Below are 24,557 nucleotides of genomic sequence, written 5' to 3'. Positions count from 1 at the left end.
CAAAAATTGATCCAAATAAACCCAAGTTGGTTTAACATTAGAAAGTAGATCACTGTAATTTGCCACATTACCAGATTAAAATAAAAAATCATATAATCACCTCGGCAGATACAAAAAAGGCATCTGGTAAAATTCAACATTCACCCATGATTAAAAATCAAATAAAACTTTCAGCGACTGTGAAATGGAAGAGAAGTGCATTAACTTGATAAAGGGTAGCTGCCAAAAACTTACAATCTCATCCTCAATGGTGAAATATTAGAAGTATTCCCTTTATAAACATGAATAAGACAAGGATGTCCACTATCAATGGCTCTACTCAACACTGCACTGGAGGCCCTGGCCAGCACAGTAAGAAAGGAAAGAGAAATAAAAGGTAAAAGGTAAAAGGAGGAAGTAACAAACTGTCATGATTTCCTAAGGATATAATTATCTACACAGAAAAAAAAATCCTAAATTCTACAAATGGCAACTATTACTATTAAAAGGAAAGTTTGGCACGATTGCCAAATAAAAGATCAAAATACAAATAGACAAATATATTTTCATGTACTATCAAACATATAGTTAGAAAACCTAATTTAAAAATATACTGTTTAGCAGGGCAGAGTGGCACCACCTGTAGTCCCAGCTACTCAGGAGGATCACTTAAGCCTAGGAGTTTGAGACTGTAAAGCACAATGATCACACCTGTGAAGAGCCATTGTCCAGCCTGGGCAGCACAGTGAGACCCTATCTCTAAAAAAAAAATGCACACAGCCGGGCACGGTGGCTCACGCCTGTAATCCCAGCACTTTGGGAGGCCGAGGCGGGTGGATCACAAGGTCAAGAGATTGAGACCATCCTGGTCAACAAGGTGAAACCCCATCTCTACTAAAAGTACAGAAAATTAGCTGGGCATGGTGGCACATGCCTGTAATCCCAGCTACTCAGGAGGCTGAGGCAGGAGAATTGCCTGAACCCAGGAGGCGGAGGTTGCGGTGAGCCGAGATCGCGCCATTGCACTCCAGCCTGGGCAACAAGAGCGAAACTCCATCTCAAAAAAAAAAAAAAAAAATGCACACACACATACACACACACACACACGCTATTTATAACAATGACCAAAAATATAATGTACTTAGGAAGTTGTAAAATATGCAAATCCTTTAAAGAAAAAATTATAAACTTCACTGAGCCACTAATGAAGACCTAAATAAATGGAGAGTTACACAGTAACTCTTGCATAAAATGAGTTTAAACTGCATGGGTCCACTTATATGAGGATTTTTTTTAACCAAACTCAGATTGAAAATACAGTATTTGGGGGATGTGAAATCTGTATATAAGGAGGGCCAACTTTTCATATACTTGGGTTCCACAGGGTAAACTCAAAGACTTGAGGATGTGCAGATTTTGGTATATGTGGGCATCCTGGATCCAATCTCCCTAGCATAGCGAGGAAAGACTCTATAGTCTTCATTAAATAGGATAATTTGATATGGTAAAGATGTCAGTTCTCTTCAAACCGATATACAGATTTAAAGCCATCCCAATCAAAATTTTAATAAGGTTTTGGGAAAGCTCAAGGTGATTTTAAAAGGTATATGAAAGTGCCAATGGCAAAAAAGAAATAAGACACTCCTAAAAAAGAGGAGTAAGATGGAACACTTGCCCTACCAGCTCCCAAGCCTGATTATAAAACTGCAGTGAATAAGTGGTTACCTGTCAGCCCAAGGACAGAAAAATAAGACAATGGAACAGAACACAGAGCACAGAAATAGACCTGACCAGATAGGTAACTTGAGCTAGCACTGCAGATCTGTGAAGAAATGAAGGGATTATTCAATAAGTGGGTCTGGAACAAGTGATTATTCATATACAAAAAATAATAATAATGAAAGCATCTCTAATTTAAACCATACCCTCAAATCAATTTCATCGCTGACTGAAGACTTAAGTAGGAAAGTTAAAACTTTAAAACTTAGAAAAAAATAGGAGCATATCTTTATGACCTCGAGTTAAGCATTTCTTAAACAAGAGTCAAATTCTAATGATAAAAGGAAATACTGATTACTTTTACCACATTTAATGTGAGAGCTTCTTTTTTTATATAGTATCAAATAAGCCACAAATTGGGAGAAGACATTTGTAACACATATAATGAAGGACTGGTATGGAGAAACATGCAGAAACATTCTAAACATCAAGAAGGAAAAGACACAATCTGATAGAAAATGGGCAAAAGTCATGATCAGCCTTTGCACAAGAATGAAAACATGAATGCCTAGTAACATTAAAAAAGATGCTCACCTGTATAATATGAAAATGCATTAAAATATCATAACACAATAGTCTTGTATTCACCACATTGGCAAAATCTTAAGTCTGACAATACAAGTGCAGGCAACAATATAAAGTAATGGGAAGTCAACTAATGGGAGTACAAATTAGTATAATCACATATAGAGTCAACATGGTATCACCTAATAAGCTGCAGATGCATGATATGGTTTGGTTGTGTCCCCAACCAAATCTCATCTTAAATTGTAGTTCCCATATCTCCACATGTTGTGGGAGGTAATTAAATCATGGGGGCAGCTATCCTTGCGCTGTTCTTGTGATAGTGGGTTCTCACAAAATCTGACGGTTTATAAGGGACTTCTTCTCCGCACTTCTCTTTGCTGCTGCCATATGAAGAAGGATGTGTTTGTTTCCCCTTCTGTTATGATTGTAAGTTTCCTGAAGCCTCTTGGGCCATATGGAACTATGAGACAATTAAACCTCTTCCATTTATAAATTACCCAGTCTCAGGTATGTCTTTATTAGCAGCATGAAAACAGACTAACATAGTAAATTGGTACTGTAAGGCTGGCTGCCTCACAGAGGGTTAAGCGGACTCATCCATCTCTCTCTGCGTCTGATAACTGCGTCATCACCCAAGCTCGTTATCTGGCCTTGCCGCACGGCTTCCCCGCACCCGCCTCCACATACCAGACCCAAGTCCACATTCAGCACTAAATTATGCATTTAACCCCCAGCCCGCTGTTAATAAACATTGCAGGAAAATTTTTTAAAGAAGCCCCATCAGACCCTGCCTGGTAGCAGTCTGCTCTGTATGCCCCCAGAAGGCCCACTTACCTAAGGTACCACCCGCCTACCCATGACCACTAGCTCCAGGCATTTCCTGCTTCTTAATAGCCAATAGGATTGCCTTCACTTTGTTTCCCCAACAGCCAATCAAGACCCACTTGCCCAAAGTCCCGCCCACCTATCAATAGCAACTAGTTTCAGGCACTTCCTGCTTCCTGACAGCCAATGAAATTGCCTTTGCTTTGTTTCCCCAATGGCCAATTGGTCGCCTTCCCTTCCCATAAAACCCCATGACCTAAACAGCCAGGTGTGACTTCTCTGGCCCCTTCCTGGGCCACAGAACCTCGCCCGGGAGCTGAATAAATTGGTTTCTCATTTTCTCATACTTGCCTCAGTTTCCTCATTCTACATTGGCAATAAACCTTACAGGTACCAGGAATGGGGTGCTGCTGTAAAGATATCAAAAAATGTGGCAGCGACTTTGGAACTGGGTAACAGGCAGAGCTTGGAATAATTGGAGGGCTCAGAAAAAGATAGGAAAATGTGAGAAAGTTTGGAACTTCCTAGAGATTTGGAGGCCTCAGAAGACAGGAAGATGTTGGAAAGTATGGAACTTCCTAAACACCTGTTGAATAGCTTTGACCAAAGTACTGATAGTGATATAGACAATAAAGTCCAGGCTGAGGTGGTCTCACCTGGAGATGAGTAACATCTTGGGAACCATAGTAAAGGTAATTCTTGCTATGCAAATAGACTGGAGGTACTTTGCCCCTGCCCTAGAGATCTGTGGAAGTTTGAACTTGAGAGAGATAATTTGGGTATCTGGAGAAAGAAATTTCAAAGCAGCAAAGTGCCCAAGAGGAAGCAGAGCATAAAAGTTTGAAAAATGTGCAGCCTCACAATGCAATAGAAAAGAAAAATTCCAGTCCCGGAGAACCGGTTGGGAGGGAGGAAGGTAGCAAGATGGTGTTGGAAAGCACTATGGTGTGTGTGGACAACAGTGAGTATATGTGGAATGGGGACTCCTTACCCACCCAGCTGCAGGCCCAGCAGGATGCTGTCAACATAGTTTGTCATTCAAAGACCCGCAGCAACCCAGAGAACAACATGGGCCTTATCACACTGGCTAATGACTGTGAAGTGCTGACCACACTCACCCCAGACACTGGCCGTATCCTGTCCAAGCTACACACTGTCCAACCCAAGGGCAGGGTCACCTTCTGCACTGGCATCCACGTGGCCCTTCTGGCTCTGAAGCACTATCAGGGCAAGAATCACAAGATGCACATCATTGCCTTTGTGGGAAGCCTGGTGGAGGACAATGAGAAGGATCTGGTGAAACTGGCTAAACGCCTCAAGAAGGAGAAAGTAAATGTTGACATTATCAATTTTGGGGAAGAGGACGTGAACACAGAAAAGCTGACAGCCTTTGTAAACACGTTGAATGGCAAAGATGGAACCAGTTCTCATCTGGTGACAGTACCTCCCGGGCCCAGCTTGGCTGATGCTCTCATCAGTTCTCCGATTTTGGCTGGTGAAGGTGGTGCCATGCTGGGTCTTGGTGCCAGTGACTTTGAATTTGGAGTAGATCCCAGTGCTGATCCCAAGCTGGCTTTGGCCCTTCGTGTATCTATGAAGAGCAGTGGCAGCGGCAGGAGGAGGAGGCCTGGCGGGCAGCTGCAGCTTCTGCTGCTGAGGCTGGGGTTGCTACGACTGGGACTGAAGACTCAGGCGATGCCCTGCTGAAGATGACCATCAGCCAGCAAGAGTTTGGCCACACTGGGCTTCCTGACCTAAGCAGTATGACTGAGGAAAAGCAGATTGCTTATGCCATGCAGATGTCCCTGCAGGGAGCAGAGTTTGGCCAGGTGGAATCAGCAGACATTGATGCCAGCTCAGCAATGGACACATCTGAGCCGGCCAAGGAGGAGGATGATTATGATGTGATGCAGGAGCCCGAGCTCCTTCAGAGTATCCTAGAGAACCTCCCAGGTGTGGATCCCAACAATGAAGCCATTTGAAATGCTATGGGCTCCCTGGCCTCCCAGGCCACCAAGGATGGCAAGAAGGACAAGAAGGAGGAAGACAAGAAGAAAGACTGGGGGGAAAGGGCAGCTGAGCCTGCTCAGGGGACTACATGGGAGGCACAGAATACAAGGTTAGATGAATGTTACCTTGTAACCATTACAGCCTAAATAAAGCTTGGCAAGTTTTTTTCCTTTTTTGCTTCAAAAAGAAAAGAAAAGAAAAATTCCTATTCTGGGGAGAAATTCAAGCCAGCTGCAGAAATTTGCATAAATAACAAGGAACCAAATGCAAATCACCAAGACAATGGGGAAAATGTTTCCAGGGAATGTCATAGAACTATGAGGCAGTCCCTCCCATCACAGGCCCAGAGGTCTTGAGGGAAAAAATGGTTTCCTGGGCTGGGTGCAGGGCCCCCCTACTGTGTGCAGCCTCAAGACTTGGTGCCCTGCACTCATGCTGCTCCACCTGTGGCCAAAAGGGGCCAAGGCACAGCTTGAGCCATGGCTTCAGAGGGTGCAAGCCCCAAGCCTTGGCAGCTTCCATGTGGTTTTGGGCCTGTGGGTGTACAGAAGTCAAGAATTGAGGTTAGGGAACCTCCACCTAGATTTCAGAAAATGTACAGAAACACCTGGATGTCCAGGCAGAAGTTCGCTGCAGGGGTGGAGCCTCATGGAGAACCTCTGTTATAGCAGTGTGGAAGGGAAATGTGAGATTGAAGTCCCTATACAGAGTCCCTACTGGGGCACCACCTAGTGGAGCTGTGAGAAGAGGGCCACTGTCCTCCAGACCCCAGAATGGTAGATCCAATGACAGCTTGCACTGTGCACGTAGAAAAGCTTCAGACACTCAACACCAGCCCATGAAAGCAGCCAGGATTGGGACTGTACCCTGAAAATCCACAGAGGCAGAGCTACCCAAGTCCATGGGAGCCCACCTCTTCTATCATCATGCTCTGCATATGAGACTTGGAGTCAAAGGAGATGATTTTGGAACTTTAAGGTTTAATGCCTGTGTTATTGGATTTCGGACTTCATAGGGCCTGTAGTCCCTTTGTTTTGGCCAACTTCTCCCATTTGGAATGGGTGTATTTACCCTATGCTGGTACCCCCACTGTATATAGGAAATAACTTGCTTTTGATTTTACAGGCTCAAAGGGAGAAGGGACTTGTCTCAGATGAGACTTTAAACTTAGATTTTTAAATTAAAGCTGGAATTAGTTAAGACTTTGGGGAACAGTTGGAAGGACATGACTGTGTTCTAAAATGTGAGAACATGAGATTTGGAAGGGGAAGAATAATATGGTTTGGCTGTGTCCCCACCCAAATCTCATCTTGAATTGTGGTTCCCATAATCCCCATGTGTTGTGGAAGGGACCTGGTGGGAGGTAATTGACTCATGGGAGTGGTTACCCTCATGCTGTTTTCATGATAGTGAGTTTTCCTGAGATCTGATAGTTTTATAAGGGACTTTTCCTCCATTTTGCTCTGCACTTCTCCTTGTTGATGCCATATGAAGAAGGTCATGTCTGCTTCTTCTTCCACCATGATTGTAAGTTCCATGAGGCCTCCCCAGCCATGTGGAACTGTGAGTCAATTAAACCTCTTCCCTTTATAAATTACCCAGTCACAGGTATGTCTTTATTAGCAGCAGGAGAATGGACTAATACAATGCATATAGCATATAATTCAGTAATTCAATACCTAGGTTTATACTCTGGAGCAACTCTTTGTGGCAGGCAGAATTATAAAACAGTCCCCAAGATACCCACCCTCTCATCCTTTGCATAGTCCCCCAGTGTGGATGGGACCTGTGAAAATGATGGACAGTCATCTGCTTCATAGGTTGAGACAAATATAGACAAGCTACATCTCCTTCATGTAATGTTGAGAAAACTATAGACAAGCTACAGAAGAGTACACATATATAATATGATTCCATAAATATGATGTTCAAAAACATTTAAAACAATTTTTTATTTATCTAAAAAGGAAAGAGGGATCTGGGAATCATCACGGGCACATAAGAAATGTCAAAGTTTTAAGTAATATTCTGTCTCTTTTTAAGTTGATTATAAGTATATGGGTGTTCATTTTATAATTGTTATTTGTATATTATGCTATGTTACTTGTAACATAGCATAAAAGGATTGATATTCTTTTGAATAAATATTGTTTAAAATAAGAGGATAAGCTTGCAAGCTTTACCTTTAAACCTAAATCTTTCTGAAAACTTCGTATATGCATGAATATACTATGTGTTCAGACACACATCACTAAAATATAGAGAGGAAAGAAAACAAGAACCAAACTTGTGGTCAACAGCTTCAATAACTTCAAAATAAATGTCCAAAAGTGACTTGCACCTGGACTACTACAATTACCTGCGAAGTGGTCTCCTTATATTTCACTCTTGTTCTTGATGCTGCAGCCAAGTATCTGTTTAAAAAGAATGTTATATCACTCTAATGGTTTTCCATCACATTTCCACAGTTTCACATGGTCTGACCCCTACCTACTTCTGGGATCTGACTTTATTCCCTCTTCCCACATGCTCTAGCCACATAACAAATCCTAACATTCCTTAGCACTAATGTATAATGCTGATGTGCACCTTTCATAAAATCCAGGCATTGCTTCTTTGATATCACATCATGTTTCCAATTTGTTTTGAGGAGTTTGGGAATATTTATTGTGATTCTGCTTTATTAGGATTTCACTTGATTCTTTTCTTTTCTGCATCCTTAATATCCACTATATCAGAAGTCCTGTCAACTCTATTTCCAAAATATATCTTTAACTTTGTTCACTTCCTACCATCTCTCCTGGTACCACTCTAATCTAAAACACTATGATTTCTTACCCGGATGAATGCAATAGCCACCTGTCACCTTACAATTAGTCTTGCCCCCTACAATATATTTTCCACACTGTAGCCATAATGACCTTTTTATAACACAAAATAGATCATGTCACTCCCCTCTTCAAAGCCTCCTATCACAACAGAATAAAATCCAAAATCCCTTACCATGGCCTACAAAGCTTGACATGTCTTGGTCCCACCCAGCTGCTCCAAGTTTACCTCCCTCCTGCATGCTAAAGAGCCACACTGGCCTTTTGACAGTTTTTGACTTGTTATTATAAGCCTTAGGGATCCTGAACTCAAGCATCCGTTTGCCTGGACTACTAGATTGTTGCAGATTGGCTCCTGCTCATCATTCAGGGCCCAGCTTATCAGTATTCTCTTCAGAGAGTCCTTCCCTGACCACTCTGGCTAAAGCAGGGTGTTCAACCACCCTGTAGCACATCAACCTGTTTTATATTCTTCACAGCACTTATTACTACCGAAAATCGTATTTTTTCATCTATTTATTTATTGTCTATCTCCTCCCATATATAGGGACCCTATCTATCCCGTTTACTGCTATACCCTATGCCAAAATTTTTCCCTGCCCATTGTGGATGGAAAACAAAAACATGTTGAATAAATGACTTCCTATAGCTTGATTAAAATAGTCTCTGAACAAATGTTTAAGTTTAATACCTTGAGTATTTTATATATTTATTCAGTTATATAATGCTTCTTTAAACAAAGTATATAAACAAAAAGCATTTTATTAACTTTTGAATTAATAGTTCTTCTTTCTTGTCTTTAAAATATCATCGCTAGGATGGTTAAGTATTCTGTAAACACAACACAGACAAAGAATGGAAAAAAAACAAGAACCAATATTTGTTCTATGCCCAAAACTAAGAGAAGTCATTTTCCAATCATAAAACTATATCTGTTTGCATCATTTTACCTTCAACAAATGGAAAATATCTACAGGTAGAAGTCTTAAGGATTTAAGTTTGAGAGTTATTTATTAATATTGTGACTTCCTACTGATTTAAAGAATAAGTGGAGACTAAATCTGCATCTAAGCTAAAAGTAGCTGCTATTGTCAGGTATGGTGGTATATGCCTGTAAACTCACTACACATCTCAGCTACTGAGGAGGCTGAGGCGGGATGATTGCTTGAGCCCAGGAGTTCAGGACCAGTCTTTGAGATTTCTTCTCAAAAAATAAAATAAAGTAAAAGAAGTACTTAGCTGCTGATAATAGATTCTATACAAACATACTGTTTTTTCATAGTCCATTCATTCAACATACATACGTATTAACCACATTTTAGGTAGTATAAAGGAGGTAGAATTATATGTGTGTGTGTGTGTGTGTGTGCGCGCACGCGTGTGTGTATACACTATATATATGCATATATACATTATACATATATAATGTATCTTTGTATATGTACATGTGTGTGTATATATATATATATATGTGTGGTTTTTTTTGTTTTTTTGAGACAGAGTCTTGCTCTATCACCCAGGGTGGAGTGCAGTGGTGTGATCTCAGCTCACTGCAACCTCCGCCTCCCGAGTCTAAGTGATTCTCCTGCCTCAGCCTACCAAGTAGCTGGGACTACAGGCAGGCGCCACCATGCCCAGCTAACTTTCGTATTTTTAGTAGAGATGGGGTTTCACCATGTTGGCCAGTATGGTCTCAATCTCTTGACCTCGTGATCCACCCCACTTAGCCTCCCAAAGTGCTGGGATTACAGGTGTGAGCCACTGCGCCCAGCCTAGAGGCAGAATTATAGTACTACTCAGTTTCTGCCCAGGTTAGTTGGGAAGACAAATCACAATTCTAATAGACAATTCTAATAGAGTGCCACAACAGTGTACAAAGTAACATAGAAGCACAGAAAAGACTACTAACCAAGCTGGAAGAGTTAGGAAAAGGGTCTCAGTGGAGCTGTGATACCTGGGATGAGTCTTGAGATAAAACTTATAAGAAGAGAGGAAAGAAAGCTTCAGATAAAGAAAATCCCAAATATAAAGGCATATTGGCTTGAGAAAGTCCACAAACATGTCAGAACAACAAAAGCAAACATGAGGGATGGTCAAAGAGATGAGGCTGAAAATGTGGGCAAGGTGAAGATAATGAAGTGCCAGGCATTCTAACCAAAGAGATTCAGATTTTGTACTATAAGGTAACTATGTGAACCCCTAGGGATTTTGTACATGTATCCTCAAGGCTATGAGAGTTCTGTAGAAGAAACCTTTCAATTTCAATTTGATAATAATCTACAAAAAAAAGAATATTAACAAAAGGACACTCTGGATCATCTGAATGACCACTTCTTAATTGAGTGCTATCACAAGATTTGAGTTCACATATGTGTGTTTAGGAGTGTATTGTTAAACAAGTGGTGCCATTTGTCATTGGTATATGTTAATGAGAATGAAATGGGGACTATTGTATGTAAATTATGTTGTTTGTCAACTGAAGGACAAATGAAACCATGAAATATTGAACAAAGGAAGGTTTTGTGGTGATTTAAATAAAGAAAAGTGGTGAAGACATCAAGTAATCTCTCCAACGCAAGGGCAATATGGACAGGCCTTTCTGTAAGGAAGGTATGCCACAGAAAATATCCACTTTTAAAGCTTTTCAGGTCCAGCTAAAGCCTCATTGCTCACAATCATTTGAATTTATTGGTTTTATTGTTCTGTTTCATTTAACTTGTAGATGTTTGGGTGTTATCAGTATATAAAAGATACAACACACACACACACACACACACACACACACACACAAATCAAAAAGACAAAAAAAAAAAAAAAGGAAGAGACAACATAAGGAGTTTATACCTAATTTTATCTTTGCATATATGTAACATACTAAAAAGATTTTAAGTTAACAATGGAGGATCCTGGGTATCTTACTTGGGTGTAAGAAATTCTGCTATAGGCTGGGGGCAGTGGCTCATGCCTGTAATCCCAGCAATTTGAGAGGTCAAGGTGGGTAGATCATCTGGGGTCAAGAGTTCAAGACTAGTCTGGCAAACATGGTGAAACCCTGTCTCTACTAAAAATATAAAAATTGTCTGAGTGTGATGGTGTGTGCCTGTAATCCCAGCTATTGGGGAGGCTGAGGCAGGAATATCCCTTGAAGCTGCGAGTGGAGGTTGCATTGAGCTGAAATCGCACCACTGCACTCCAGCCTGGGCAACAGAGCAAGACTGCATTTCAAATAAATAAATAAATAAATAAATTCTGGTACGGGTGTTGGGAGCTGCTGAAAGAATGCAACAGCCAAGTGACAGCTTATGCTTTAGGAAAATTAGTCTGGCAGCAGTATGGAGGAGGGTTAGAATTAAAAGTACCCAAGTAATAGGAGCAGGAGGGAGACAAATCCTAGGCAGGTGGGGGTGGGTCCTCAGTGAAACCCGACCTTCAAGCCAAAGACAGCTTAAAGCCTAGCTACATGTCCTTGATAAATCTATGGACCAGACTGAGAAATGCTCTTCCCATTTGGCATACTTTTCTCTGATTGATCCCTATCCTTTACATATTTTACATATACCCACCCTCCTCTAATTTGTTTTTTATACTGTTGTGCCCACTTTTGAGTGGTACCTTTGTTTTAGCCTCTTGTGCATACTCACAAACCAATCAGCATGCACTTCCCCATTCTGAACCCCTGAAAGCCCCTGGACCCAGCCATTCTGGAAGAGGCCACCCCACTTTGGGTGGGGGAACCACCCTCGTGTCCCCCCTCAGCTGAGAGTAAAAGGAGTTAGCCAGCTTGCTTTAGGCAAACAGTAAGGGAAGAGTCCCCGAAGAACCTATGACCTGACTCACAAGTGCTTACACCAGATGTTTTGTGTAGATAAGGGACCTTGCACAGGGGGCTTGCCTAAACATGCCCACAGTAGAAAATTCCATTCCTTAACACATGTGCAGTAAGGGAAATAATCAATGCGGAGTAGCTGAGACTAAGAGCCCACAAGCACATTGGAAGGATGGGGTGGAGCCTCCAAAATTTGCACCTTAAGCCCAGGTATTCAACTGTAAAGAGGGCAACCAGGAACCTGCTTTCAGGACCCCCTTTTTTTTTTTTGCTGAGAGATTCCTTTCACTTGATAAATTCTGCTCTACTCACTCTCCACACACCTAATTCTTCCTGGTTGTGAGACAAAAAGTCAGACCTAGCTGAGCTGAGGAGCAAAATTCCTGCATCAAGAGCTATTTTGTCGCTCAATAAAACTCCTCTGCCCTCCTCACCCTCTGGTTGTTAATCTTATCCTTGGACGCAGGACAAGAACTCAGGATGCCACTGAACATGGGTTCGAAGAAATCAATAACACTGTAGCTCTCTGCCCCACCAGCGGCACTGGTGGCCACCCCACACAACAGGAAGCAGGGCGGGGGGCAAGGCCAGTCCCAGAGCTGTGGGCTGGAGCAGGGTAACAGGACTGATAGAGCTGTTAACATGCCCCTGTTCATCGGGCTGCAGACAGTGGGTCTAAAAGGGCTGTTAGCACGCTGCAATACCCACCTCTGGGGCTTCTGGGTTGCAGGCACCCCTGTTTGGTTGGTTACCACCTTCCCCAAGTCTGGATGCCAGAGACCACTATGGGAGTCACTTGTGACATGCCTGTTTCAATTGCAAGCCCTGCATGGAGCCCACTCCTGTGCTGGCATTTGGAGCAACCAAGTGGACACCACATGACTGCACACTCGCTTCCTCAGACACTCTCTCCCGCCAGGGGCTGAGCCTGCGTCAGGTGGCCACAGGATCCATGCCTGAGTGCAAGCCAGGAATAGCCCAGAGGGCCAGTTGGCAAGGCACCTCCTGTGGCAAGCCCAGACCAAGCAAGGCCCAGGTAGGTCTCTGGCTGCAGAGATCTCCAGCTGGCAAAGCAACACACACACACACACACAAAATCCTGTGTCACAAGTAAAGCAGAAAGAATAATTAGGAGGCTACTAAATAATGTGATTAAAAAATCACATTATTAGTAACTTTATCTAAGTTACTTAGATAAAATGCGCATGAGATGGATAAGAGAATCAAAAGGACTTGGTTGTGGGTGAGCAACAGCAAGGCATCAAGGCTGATTCTCCCTTAGTGATGACTTGGTGGTGAAATAAAGACCACAGGAAGGAAGACAAACAAGTAGGGGCAAAGAGGAAGAAGAAATGAGAGAGCTGATGAATCCAATTCAGCAATGATTTGAATTTCATTTAAGCCAAAGAAAACCCAGTTATCTTTTCTGGGTTCCAGTTTTCTCAGTGACAGCTGCATTCATGAATTACCAAATTAACTATTGTAGCACTCTCTAAAAATATACAAAGCACTCTATCATATGCTGTAAATAAGTCATGAAAAATCAGCAAAAGCTCGGGTCCTGAAGGAAACTCAGCAGGGTTAAAAAGAGATATGGCCAACTTTTACTAAACACTTAAATTCTGACCCAACACATTCACCAGTACTGTAAGTACTCACCTAACGTCATCAACAGATTCTTGGAAACTGTGACTGTAAGCAAAATGACATATAACAAAGCCATTTTTTACCAGAGGCCAATTGATGTAAACAAGAGTGAAGTTCCTATAACATATATTTCTAGTCACAAAAACATCACCAAACTTCTAAATAAAGACCAAAACACTTCTAATAGTAAACACTGAAACAAATGGAAGCTATACATACATTTAAAGAAGATTAATAAAAACAAGTAAGATAGTTATTTACCCAATTATTCCAGTTCAGGGTAGAGGGTGGCTGGAGCCTATCCCCTCAGCTCAGGGTGCATGGTGGGAACCAACCCTGGACACTAGGACATTCCATCGCAGGCGCACTCACACCCACACTTAGGAACCACACAGACAGGCCAATTCACTCAGCCTGCACTGATATGTGGGACGCAGTACCCTGGAGTACCTGGTGAAAATCCATGCAGACGTGGGGAGAAGGGGCAACCTCCACACAAACAGTATTCCCTGGTAGGAACTGATTTTTTTTTTCTCATCAAGTTATAACAAAATGACATTGAACGAAAGAATGCGATTCGAGGACCTGCTGTACTGTACTTTTTGCTCTGCCAGTCGGATGCGATCGCTCGCTTTCCTCAGCGCCCTATGTACAAGCATGCTCAAGTCCACGTGGGAGATACAACGACACCACCCTCAAGGGACTTACAGCAAGGCGGTGGGACACATGCGGCGCACGCCTGCTGAAAGTTTAGTGTGCTAGGAACTTTGAACATACCGGCAGGACTAGTTAACAAAGTATATCTTTTACTTAGAGATGTCGACGAGGAATATCTTAGGCCGTCCAATAATAATGTAAGCATCTCATATTTTATTCCCTATAAAGAAAAAAAGAATGGAGGAGAGAGCAAGGAAAATGCAGCAATTATCGCAAAACCACCCAGTGTCCCCGCAGGACACCAAAGGACAGGCCTCCGGGAAAGAGTAACTCAATCCGAGCTTGGAAGGTGAAACTAAGAGTGAATGCGAAGCCAGCATCGTCCTAATACAAAAGCACAGTTTACCGTCCCCCTCAGCCAACGTGCGGCTGAAGAGAAAGCCGCGGGGCGTACCTTTAGCACAGGACGCTGCTCTGAGGGGTCGCCCTTGACACAGCGCCCCGTCCGGCACCTGGCCAGAACCTCCGAGGGCGAAGGTCAGGGGCTGAGAGGCGTGGGGGTACCAGGACAGTGAGGGACAGATTCCTAAATGGAGGGCGCAAATACGCAGCGGACAGCTGGAGGAAGCAGCACCACGCCCTCTGAGCTCTGTCCAGCGAGTCCCGCGTAGCTCCGGAAAAGCGCGCCCGCCAGACAGCGCAGCCTCCGCGGGCCGGAGGAGGCGGGGCCACGGCGGTAGAGGCGGGGCCGAGCAAGCCCTCGCTTCCCGCCGTCTGATGGGAATTGTAGTTCCTGGGAGAAGCCAGGCTGCCTCACGAGGCACTGGGAACTACATTTCCCGGTGAAAGAGGGGCTCCGGCTGGCGGCGCAGTAGCGGAGCGTCGCACTCTCTGCGGCCAGAGAGCCTGTGAGGAGCAGGTCGAGAAGGGAGTGCTTCTTCCCTCTTCTCCGCGCTCTGCCGGTGCATCGGCTGTGCTTTCCCTAGCCCCGTCGCAGGGTGCTCCCGGCCCGGCTCCCCGTGTCAGCTTTTCCTGGGCTTCCCCGGGGAAGTCGGGGCCTCAAAATTCGGAGGCAGCTGCGGCTGCCCAGCACGGGAGTGTGGGGCGCGCCCCTCTGCGGCCCAGCCTATCCAGCGCCCGGCCCGCGCCTCCATGGGCCCGACCCGGAAGCCCAACGTGTGCAGCCGGCTGAGTCGCCGGGCGCTGGGCTGCTTCTCGCGCGACGCAGGCGTGGTACAGAGGACCAACCTGGGCATCCTACGGGCGCTGGTGTGCCAGGTGACTGCGCGCCGGCCCGGGCGGAACGGAGGGCTACCGGCACCTGACGGCCCAGCCTCCTGTGGGGGTGCGGTTTTAACGCACTGTGGCCCCTCTTTTCAATAGGGTCACAGGCGATGGGGAGGAGGATACAAGTCCCGGAATCTGGGGGATTAGTCAATAGGTGGTTATGGGGCTGCCAGATGCTTTTAGTTTTATGCTTCTTATGTCTTCCCTGCAAACAATTATTCTAAAAGTTGGTCACCTCATTAAACCAAAACATGAGGGCAGAGTGAAGGAAGGATTCAAAATAATGTTTTTAAATAACGTAGGTGAGATTATGTTACTTTGAAAAGTTAAAATCCAACTTAAAATTGGTACACAGTGGAAGCCTAAGTTCTTTCCTAAACGAAAATTTTTTGTGTGTTTTAGGAAAGTACTAAATTTAAGAATGTCTGGACAACTCATTCCAGGTCACCTATAGCCTATGAGAGAGGAAGAATATATTTTGACAATTATCGGCGCTGTGTCAGCAGGTAACTTTTTTTTAAAAACTGGAAGTTTGTATTTATATATATATCACACTTAGGTTCTGGAGTACATGTACAGAACATGTAGGATTGTTGCATAGGTCCGTATTTGGCAATGTGGTTTGCTGCCCCCATCCCCCCATCACCTACATCTGGCATTTCTCGCCATGTTATCCCTCCCCAACCTCCCTTTCCCTCCCCTAGTCTCCCCTAAGAGACCCCAGTGTGTGATGCTCCCCTCCCTATGTCCATGTGTTCTCATTGTTCAACACCTGCCTATGAGTGAGAACATGCGGTGTTTGATTTTCTGTTCTTGTGTCAGTCTGCTGAGAATGATGGTTTCCAGGTTCATCCATGTCCCTGCAAAGGACGCGAACTCATTGTTTTTTATGGCTGCATAGTATTCTGTGGTGTATATGTGCCACATTTTCCCTGTCCACTCTATTATTGATGGGCATTTGGGTTGGTTCCAAGTCTTTACTATTGTAAACAGTGCTGCAATGAACATTCCTGTGCATGTGTCCTTATAATAGAACAATTTATAATCCTTTGGATATATAACCAGTAATGGGATTGCTGGGTCAAATGGAATTTCTGTTTCTAGGTCCTTTAGGAATCGCCACACTGTCTTCCACAATGGTTGAACTAATTTATACTCCCACCAATAGTGTAAAAGTGTTCCTATTTCTCCACATCCTCTCCAGCATCTGTTGTCTCCAGATTTTTTAATGATCACCATTCTAACTGGCATCAGATGTATCTCAATGTGGTTTTGATTTGCATTTCTCTAATGACCAGTGATGATAAGCATTTTTTCATACGTTTGTTGGCCTCACATATGTCTTCTTTTGAAAAGTATCTATTCATGTCTTTTGCCCACTTTTGAGTGGGTTTGTTTGTTTTTTTCTTGTTAATCTGTTTTAGTTCTTTGTAGATTCTGGATATTAGCCCTTTGTCAGATGGGTAGCTTGCAAAAATTTTTTCCCATTCTGTTGGTTGCCAGTTCACTCTAGTGATTGTTTCTTTTGCTGTACAGAAGCTCTAGAGTTTAATTAGCTCCCCTTTGTCTATTTTGGCTTTTGTTGCCAATCCTTTTGGTGTTTTAGTCGTGAAGTCCTTGCCTATACCTCTGTCCTGAATGGTTTTGCCTAGATTTTCTTCTAGGGTTTTTATGGTGTTAGGTCTTATGGTTAAGTCTTTAATCCATCTGGAGTTAATTTTAGTGTAAGGTGTCAGGAAGGGGTTCAGTTTCTGCTTTCTGCACATGGCTAGCCAGTTTTTCCAACACCATTTATTAAACAGGGAATCCTTTCTCCATTGCTTGTTTTTGTGAGGTTTGTCAAAGATCAGATGGTTGTAGATGTGTGGCGTTACCTCCGAGGCCTCTGTTCTGTTCCATTGGTCTAGATCTCTGTTTTGGTACCAGTACCATGCTGTTTTGATTACTGTAGCCTTGTAATATAGTTTGAAGTCAGGTAGCGTGATGCCTCCAGCTTTGTTATTTTTGCTTAGGATTGTCTTGGCTATGCGGGCTCTCTTTTGGTTCCATATGAAGTTTAAGGTGGTTTTTTCCAGTTCTGTGAAGAGGGTCATAGGTAGCTTGATGGGGATAGTGTTGAATCTGTAAATTACTTTGGGCAGTATGGCCATTTCCACGATATTGATTCTTCCTAACCATGAGCATGGAATGCTTTTCCGCTTGTGTCCTCTCTTATTTCCTTGAGCAGTGGTTTGTAGTTCTCCTTGAAGAGGTCCTTTACGTCCTTTGTTAGTTGTATTCCTAGGTATTTTATTCTCTTTGTCGCAATTGTGAATGGCAGTTTGTTCTTCATTTGGCTCTCTTTAAGTCTGTTATTGGTGTATAGCAATGCTTGTGATTTTTGCACATTGATTTTTGTATCCTGAGACTTTGCTGAAGTTGCTTATCAGTTTCAGATTTTGGGCTGAGACGATGGGGTCTTCTAAATATACAGTCATGTTGTCTGCAAATAGTGACGATTTGACTTCCTCCCTTCCTAATTGATTACCCTTTATTTCTTTTTCTTGCCTGATCGCTCTGACTAGAACTTCTAATACTATTGAATAGGAGTGGTGAGAGAGGGCATCCTTGTCTAGTGCTAGATTTCAAAGGGAATGCTTCCAATTTTTGCCCATTCAATATGATATTGGCTGTTGGTTTGTCGTAAATAGCTTTTATTATTTTGAGATATGTTCCATCAATACCTAGTTTATTGAGAGTTTTTAGCATAAAGGGCTGTTGAATTTTGTCAAAGGCCTTCTCTGCATCTATTGAGATAATCATGTGGTTTTTGTCTTTGGTTCTGTTTATGTGGTGGATTACATTTATAGACTTGCGTATGTTGAACCAGCCTTGCATCCCTGGGATGAAGCCTATTTGATTGTGATGGATAAGCTTTTTGATGTGCTGTTGCAGTCGGTTTGCCAGTATTTTATTGAAGATTTTTTCATCTATGTTCATCATGGATATTGGCCTGAAGTTTCTTTTTTTGCTGAGTTTCTGTCGGATTTTGGTATCAGGATGATGTTGGTCTCATAAAATGATTTGGGAAGGATTCCCTCTTTTTTGATTGTTTGGAATAGTTTCAGAAGGAATGGTACCAGCTCCTCTGCAGGTAACTTTTTATTGATAATTTTTGCTGTAATTCGCCTCACTGTTGATATTAACTGTAATTTGTATAGAACCACATGCCTATGTTAGTGCCTAGTGAAATAGAATGGAAAGATGGATCCAAAATTAGACTAGGTAGTAAAAAAATGCATGTAATTTAAAAATCTTGTTAAATCCCAAGCTGCAGGTTTTATTTTTGTAAATATCAACTTAAAGCAAAACTACTTTATAGTGTAGGCAAAACCATAAAGTGTTCAGAGCACTGTTTAGTATTTTATTCTGCCTACACCACAGTCAAGAAATACAGGGCCAGGCACGGTGGCTCATGCCTGTAATCCCAGCACTTTGGGAGGCTGAGGTGGGTGGATCATCTGAGCTTGGGAGTTCGAGACCAGCCTGGCCAGCATGGTGAAACACCATCTCTACTAAAAAAAGAAATACAAAAATTAGCCGGGCATGGTGGCAGGTGCTTGTAATCTCAGCTAGTCAGGAAGCTGAGGCAGGAGAATTGCTTGAACCCAGGAGATGGAAGTTGCAGTGAGCCAAGTTTGTGTCATTGCACTCCTGCCTGGGCAACAGAGCAAGACTCCATCTCAAAAAAAAAGAAAGAGAAAGAAATCCATTTGCCGACCAAATAATTACATGCTGCTTTGGAGAATTGATGGATTGTTTTGGAAGTACTTGCGTTTTTTTTTTTTTTTTTTTTTTTAAGTGAAGTTATTTCAAATAAAAGCCTACTATTTAGAGATCCAAAATGTTTAACAGTCAACCTCATCCACAACTGTCCAACATGAGGCTGGAAGGAAAGCCAAAATGCATCCCCAGATACTCATTACCTAAATTCAAAAACTATCAAGATTTGCCACATTTGTTTTATCCAACCCACTTTTCCTTTTGCATTACCCCTTTTAAAGCATATTCTAAACATACATACTTCAATTTGTATTTTTTAAAAATATGGACATTTTCTTTTTAAAGACTTTATTAGGATTTAATTCACATATTGTATTATTTACCCATTTAAAGTGTACATTTCAATAATTTTAGTAATTCACAGATACGTGTAATCACTACCACAGTTAATTTTAGAGCATTTTCATCACCTCAAAATAGAACCATGTACCTTTCAGCAGTCACCCTAGTACCACCGTTACCCTCAGCCCTAAGCAACCACTAGTCTGTTTTCTGTCTATAAATTCACCTATTCTGGACATTTCATATAAATGGAATCATATAATATGTGGTCTTTTGTGACTGGCTTTTTCACTTTCTGTGTTTTCAGGGTTCATCCATGTTGTCACATGCATCGGAATTTCTTTATATAGTTGAATAATACTGCATTGTATCAATATACCACATTTTACTTATCCATTTGTCAGTTGTTAGACATTGGTGTTTCTACCTTTTAGCTGTTAGGAATAATGCTGCTATAAACATTTCCATATAAGTTTTTATGTGGGCATTTATTTTCAGTTTTCCTGGATATACACCTAGGGACGGAATTAGTGGGTCATAAGGTTATATTGTAACTGTGTTTAATAGTTGGAAGAACTACCATACTCTTTTCTAACATGATAGTACCATTTTGTGTTCCCATAAGTGGTATCTGAGGGTTCTGATTTTTCCACATCCTTGTCAGCACTTGATATGTGACTCACAGTATCTCATTGTGGTTTTTATTTCATTTCTCTGACGACTAGTGATATCAGGCATCTTTTCTTGTACATATTGGCTATTTATATGTTGTTCTTTGGAGAAATGTCTGGTTAGATCATTTGCCCATTTTTAATTTTTTTTTGACGAAAATCTTTATATATTTTAAATACGAGTCCCTTATCAGATATTTGATTTGCAAATACCTTCTCCCATTTTGTAGATTGTCTTTTTACTTCCCTGATGTTATTGTTTGAAGGACAGAGAGGTTAATTTTGATGAAGTCCAATTTATCTAAATTTTTTTTTATTGCTCACGCTTTTGGTGTCATATCTAAGAATCCATTGCAAAATTTGAGATCATGAAGAATTGCCCCTTTTTTCTAAAGGGTTTATAGTTTTAGCTCAGATTTAGGTGGTTGATTCAGTTTGGGTTGATTGTAGTATATCGGGTAGGTATCCAACTCCATTTTTTTTTTTTTTTAACATGTAGCTATACATTTGTCCTAGCACCATTTATTAGAAAGACTTATTTTTTCTTCATTGCAAGGGCTTGCCACCCTTGTCAAAAATCAGTTGACTATAGACACTTTTGAGTTTACTTCTGGATGTTCAAGTCTGTTCCACAGATCTGTATGTCTGTCCTTATGTCAGTACCACATTGTCTTGATCACTGCTTCTGTGTTATTTCTTCCTTAATGCTTGGTGGAATTCACCATTGAAAGCATCTGCACTTGGCACTTTCTGTTTTTGAAGGTTGTTGATTATTGATTACATTTCTTTTATCTATTACTTTTCTGTAATAGATACAGGCTTATTCAAGTTATCTAATTCTCCTTGGGTAAATTTTGATAGATTGTGTCTTTCAAGGAATTCATCTAAATTATGCAAATTTGTGAGCCTAGACTTAGTCATAATGTTTCTTTATTATTGTTTTAATGACCATGAGATTCAGTAGTGATAGCCAGTCCTCAGTTTCTCATGTTAGTAATCAATTTTGTTGACCTTTTCAAAAAAACAGATTTTGGTTTTGTTGATTTTCTCTATTGATTTTTAGTTTTCAACTTTATTGCTTTCTGGCCTAATTTTTATTTATTTGCTTACTTTGTTGTATATGCATTTTCATTTAATTCAAAATATTTTTAAATTTCTCTTGAGACTTCTTTGACCCATGTGTTATTTAGATGTGTGTTGTTTACTCTCCAAATATTTTGGGATTTTCCAGTTATCATTATTTTATTTGTGGTTTAATACCACTGGAACCTGAGAGCATGCTTTGTATTCTAGTCTTTTAAAATTTGTTAAGGTGTCTTTTATGGCCCAGAACGTGGTCTGTCTTGGTGAATGTTTCATGTAAGCTTTAGAAGAATGTGTATTTTGCTGTCGTTGGATGAGATATTCTGTTAGATCCAGGTGACTGATGGTACCTTTCAGTTTAAGTATATGCGTACTGACTTTCTGCCAGCTGGATGTGTTAATTACTGATGGGTGTTTAAATCTCTAACTATAATAATGAGTGGATTTGTCTATTTTTCCTTGCATTTCTATCAGTTTTTGCCACATTGTATTTTGATACTCTGTTGTTAGATGCATATATATTAAGGATTATTATCCCTTCTTGAAGAACTGACATCTTTTTCATTATTTTATGCCCACTTAATCCCTGTTAATTTTCCTTGCTGAATTTGACTCGTCTGAAATTAGCATAGCTACTCCAGCTTTCTTTGTTTCGTATTTGCACGTTGTATCTTCACAATTCTTACTGAGCAGTAATAGGTTTTTTTAAATAAGTGTTTCTTCACATGCCATATGTCCCCAGGACCGTCTACAGAGACGTTAAATAGTTGTCCTTTTATGATTTTCATCAGTTTTGCCAAAGAGTTTGTCCACAGAGCTCTTCATACCCTCATGCTGGACATTTTCTTATCTTATGTCATTACCACACCTAGGAAAATGAGCAACAATTCTTCAGTATATTTAATGTCCAGTTTATAACTTCCACAATTTGGAGAAACCTGCTTTAACTTAAAAAAAAGTTTAAATTAGAGTAAGTGGTGTTTATTAGTGTTCTAATGATTAAATATTATTGAGTAATGTCCAGGGGTGTTTTACCTACAGGTTATAATCACACATGAAGTTGCCTTCATTCCTGCGAAATTCTGTTTTGTTTAAACTTTTGAATCAGTGAGAGAATGTCAAAGAGATACAATAAAATTGTCACCTGAAAATTGTTTCTTTTTGAACAGTAATTTTAATTTCAAAGTTCATCATTTAAAAAAATGAAAAGGGCCAGGTGCAGTGACTCACACCTATGATCCCAACACTTTGGGAGGCTGAGGCAGCTGGTTTACTTGAGTCCAGGAGTTCAGGACCATCCTGGGCAACATGACAAAACCCTGCCTCTATAAAAAATATAAAAATTAACCAAGTGTAGGAGCATGCGTCTGTAGTCCCAGTTATTTGGGAGGTTGAGGAAGGAGGATCACATGAGCCTGGGAGGTGGAGGTTGCAGTGAGTCAAGATCATGCCATTGCACTCCAGCCTGGACAACAGAGTGTGAGACTGAGAAAAAAAGAAAAAGAGAGAGAGAGAGAAAGGGGAAGGAAGAAAAGGAAGGATGGAAGGAAGGAAGGAAGGAGAAAAGAAAAGAAAAAACATTTATGATCACATCTCAACTAATCAGAGAAGTGCAAATTAAAAGTAAGAGACTCTTTCACATCAAAGATACAGCATTCAATATTGGCAGAAGTATAAACTTACTCAACCTTTCTGAAAAGTAATTTGAGAGTGAAAAAAGCCATAAAGCATTTTTTTTTAATTCACTAGTTTCCATTCTAAAATAATGGAACCCTTTTTATCCAGTAATTTTCATTTTAAATATCAGAAGAATAGTTTTTGATCTTGATGGAATTCAACAGAGATATTCCTAGTAAATGTGCAGGGGTAAAGAAAGAATTTAGTATGAATCAGTTTCGGAAAACAACGTCCAGGTACATATATGTATATAAACCAGAAGAAAATGAACCAAAATGTTAATAATGGTTATTTTTGGCAGTTTTATAGTATTCAAACAATTTTAATCTTGTTATATTTTTTTGTTGTTTTTCTATGAATTAGGTGATCAGAAAAAAATATTAACATTTAGTTAAAAGGAAAGCAAACATGTTTTGGTATTTCAAATCTCTGAATAAAAATAGCCTCTCAGAACTGAACAAATACTGTCTTGGTTATCAAAAATAATAATAATTATTTTTTCCCAGTGTTGCATCGGAGCCAAGAAAACTTTATGAAATGCCAAAATGTTCCAAATCAGAAAAAATAGAAGATGCTTTGTTATGGGAATGTCCAGTGGTAAGATTTGTTTTTAGAGCATTTGTTTCTAAAGCATTTTTAGCCTAGAAGAACTGGTTATTATTAACATATTGCATAAAAGAATAAAACAAATATCATAGTGATTCTTGCATCTTTAAAGCGTCAAGATGAGAGCATATCTTTTATTTTCTTCATGAAATAATTTCTATATTAAAAATATTAGTATTATGAATGTATTTTTAAAATTAGAATTGTTTAGATCCTGAAAACTAGAAAGTTATAAATCAATTAAAAGTTATATAAGCAGCATAAGATAATGTATAATTATCTTAGTGTTTAGGAGATCGTTCCACTCAATATACTGCAACAGTAACAAAGTATTTATTTAGTGCAATAGTTATGCTACATGAATGTTGTTAGGAAAATAATAGGATAAGCTCATTTCATAAGACTAGCTTTGCCTGGGTGTATATTTTCCAGAACACTGTTTCCGTGGAATGTTAACAGATGCCAGAGGAGTTGGGGGGAATTGGGCTGTGAAAAAATACGTTTGGGACATTCTGAGTTTGAAAGCTTAAACATATTTATTCATAGAATTACTTCTCAGAGCCTTTGATAATAATAATAATAATAATACAGTAATACTAATATATATGATGATTGTCAAGCCATTTCCCCAAATTCTTTTGATCATAGAACTTCCTTGTTTTAGGAATATTTCTGAATACAAGTTGAGCATCCCTACTCTGAAAATCTGAAATCTGACATGCTCCAATATTCAAAACATGTTGAATGCCAACATGACACCACAAGTGGAAATTTTACACCTGACCTCATGTGACAGGCACAAAAGTTAAAATATTATATAAAATTATCTTCAGGCTACATGTATAAGATGTATATGAAACATAAATGAATTTTGTGTTTAAACTTGGGTGCCATCCTTAAGATAACCTCATTATGTATATGCACATATCCCCAAATCCAAAGAAATTTAAATCTGAAACACTTCTGGTCCCAAGCATTTCAGTAGGAGAAGGGATAATCAACCTGTATTTGTCTTCTGTAGGATCAGTGCTTATTCTAAGAAATGCATCT

At 40.7% G+C, this 24,557-nt stretch overlaps 2 protein-coding genes and 1 pseudogene across 13 annotated transcripts in view; 2 read left to right on the top strand and 1 right to left on the bottom strand.

The window, feature by feature from the left end:
- Positions 1-14,870, bottom strand: part of METTL8 (methyltransferase like 8) — a 117,836-nt gene extending 102,966 nt beyond the window's left edge. For all 5 annotated transcript variants that reach the window (XM_032292997.1, XM_032292995.1, XM_032292996.1 and 2 more), the window contains exon 1: positions 14,534-14,870. The gene's annotated coding sequence lies outside the window, so the exon portion shown is untranslated. The remainder of the gene's footprint in view (positions 1-14,533) is intronic.
- LOC116561179 lies at positions 3,983-5,324 on the top strand (annotated as a pseudogene). The gene has a single exon (XR_004273325.1). The product of XR_004273325.1 is annotated as a 26S proteasome non-ATPase regulatory subunit 4 pseudogene (transcript).
- An 11-nt stretch (positions 14,871-14,881) lies between the features above and the next one.
- The window catches only part of DCAF17 (DDB1 and CUL4 associated factor 17), a 57,449-nt gene continuing 47,773 nt past the window's right edge, over positions 14,882-24,557 (top strand). For 4 of the 7 annotated variants that reach the window (XR_004273324.1, XM_032292993.1, XM_032292991.1 and 1 more), the window contains exons 1-3: positions 15,364-15,664; positions 15,769-15,872; positions 23,408-23,498. Coding sequence is in view for 6 of the 7 variants with exons in the window: in XM_032292993.1 (XP_032148884.1) it covers positions 15,527-15,664; positions 15,769-15,872; positions 23,408-23,498 (333 nt within the window). In the remaining variant the exon portion in view is untranslated. The other 3 variants (XM_032292988.1, XM_032292992.1, XM_032292990.1) reach the window with 3 other exon arrangements.

This window comes from Sapajus apella, unplaced genomic scaffold, assembly GCF_009761245.1.
Source record: "Sapajus apella isolate SASKATOON/1434 unplaced genomic scaffold, GSC_monkey_1.0 scaffold28, whole genome shotgun sequence".
Taxonomy (NCBI): Eukaryota; Metazoa; Chordata; class Mammalia; order Primates; family Cebidae; genus Sapajus; species Sapajus apella.
This window is presented reverse-complemented; position numbering and strand designations above follow the sequence as displayed.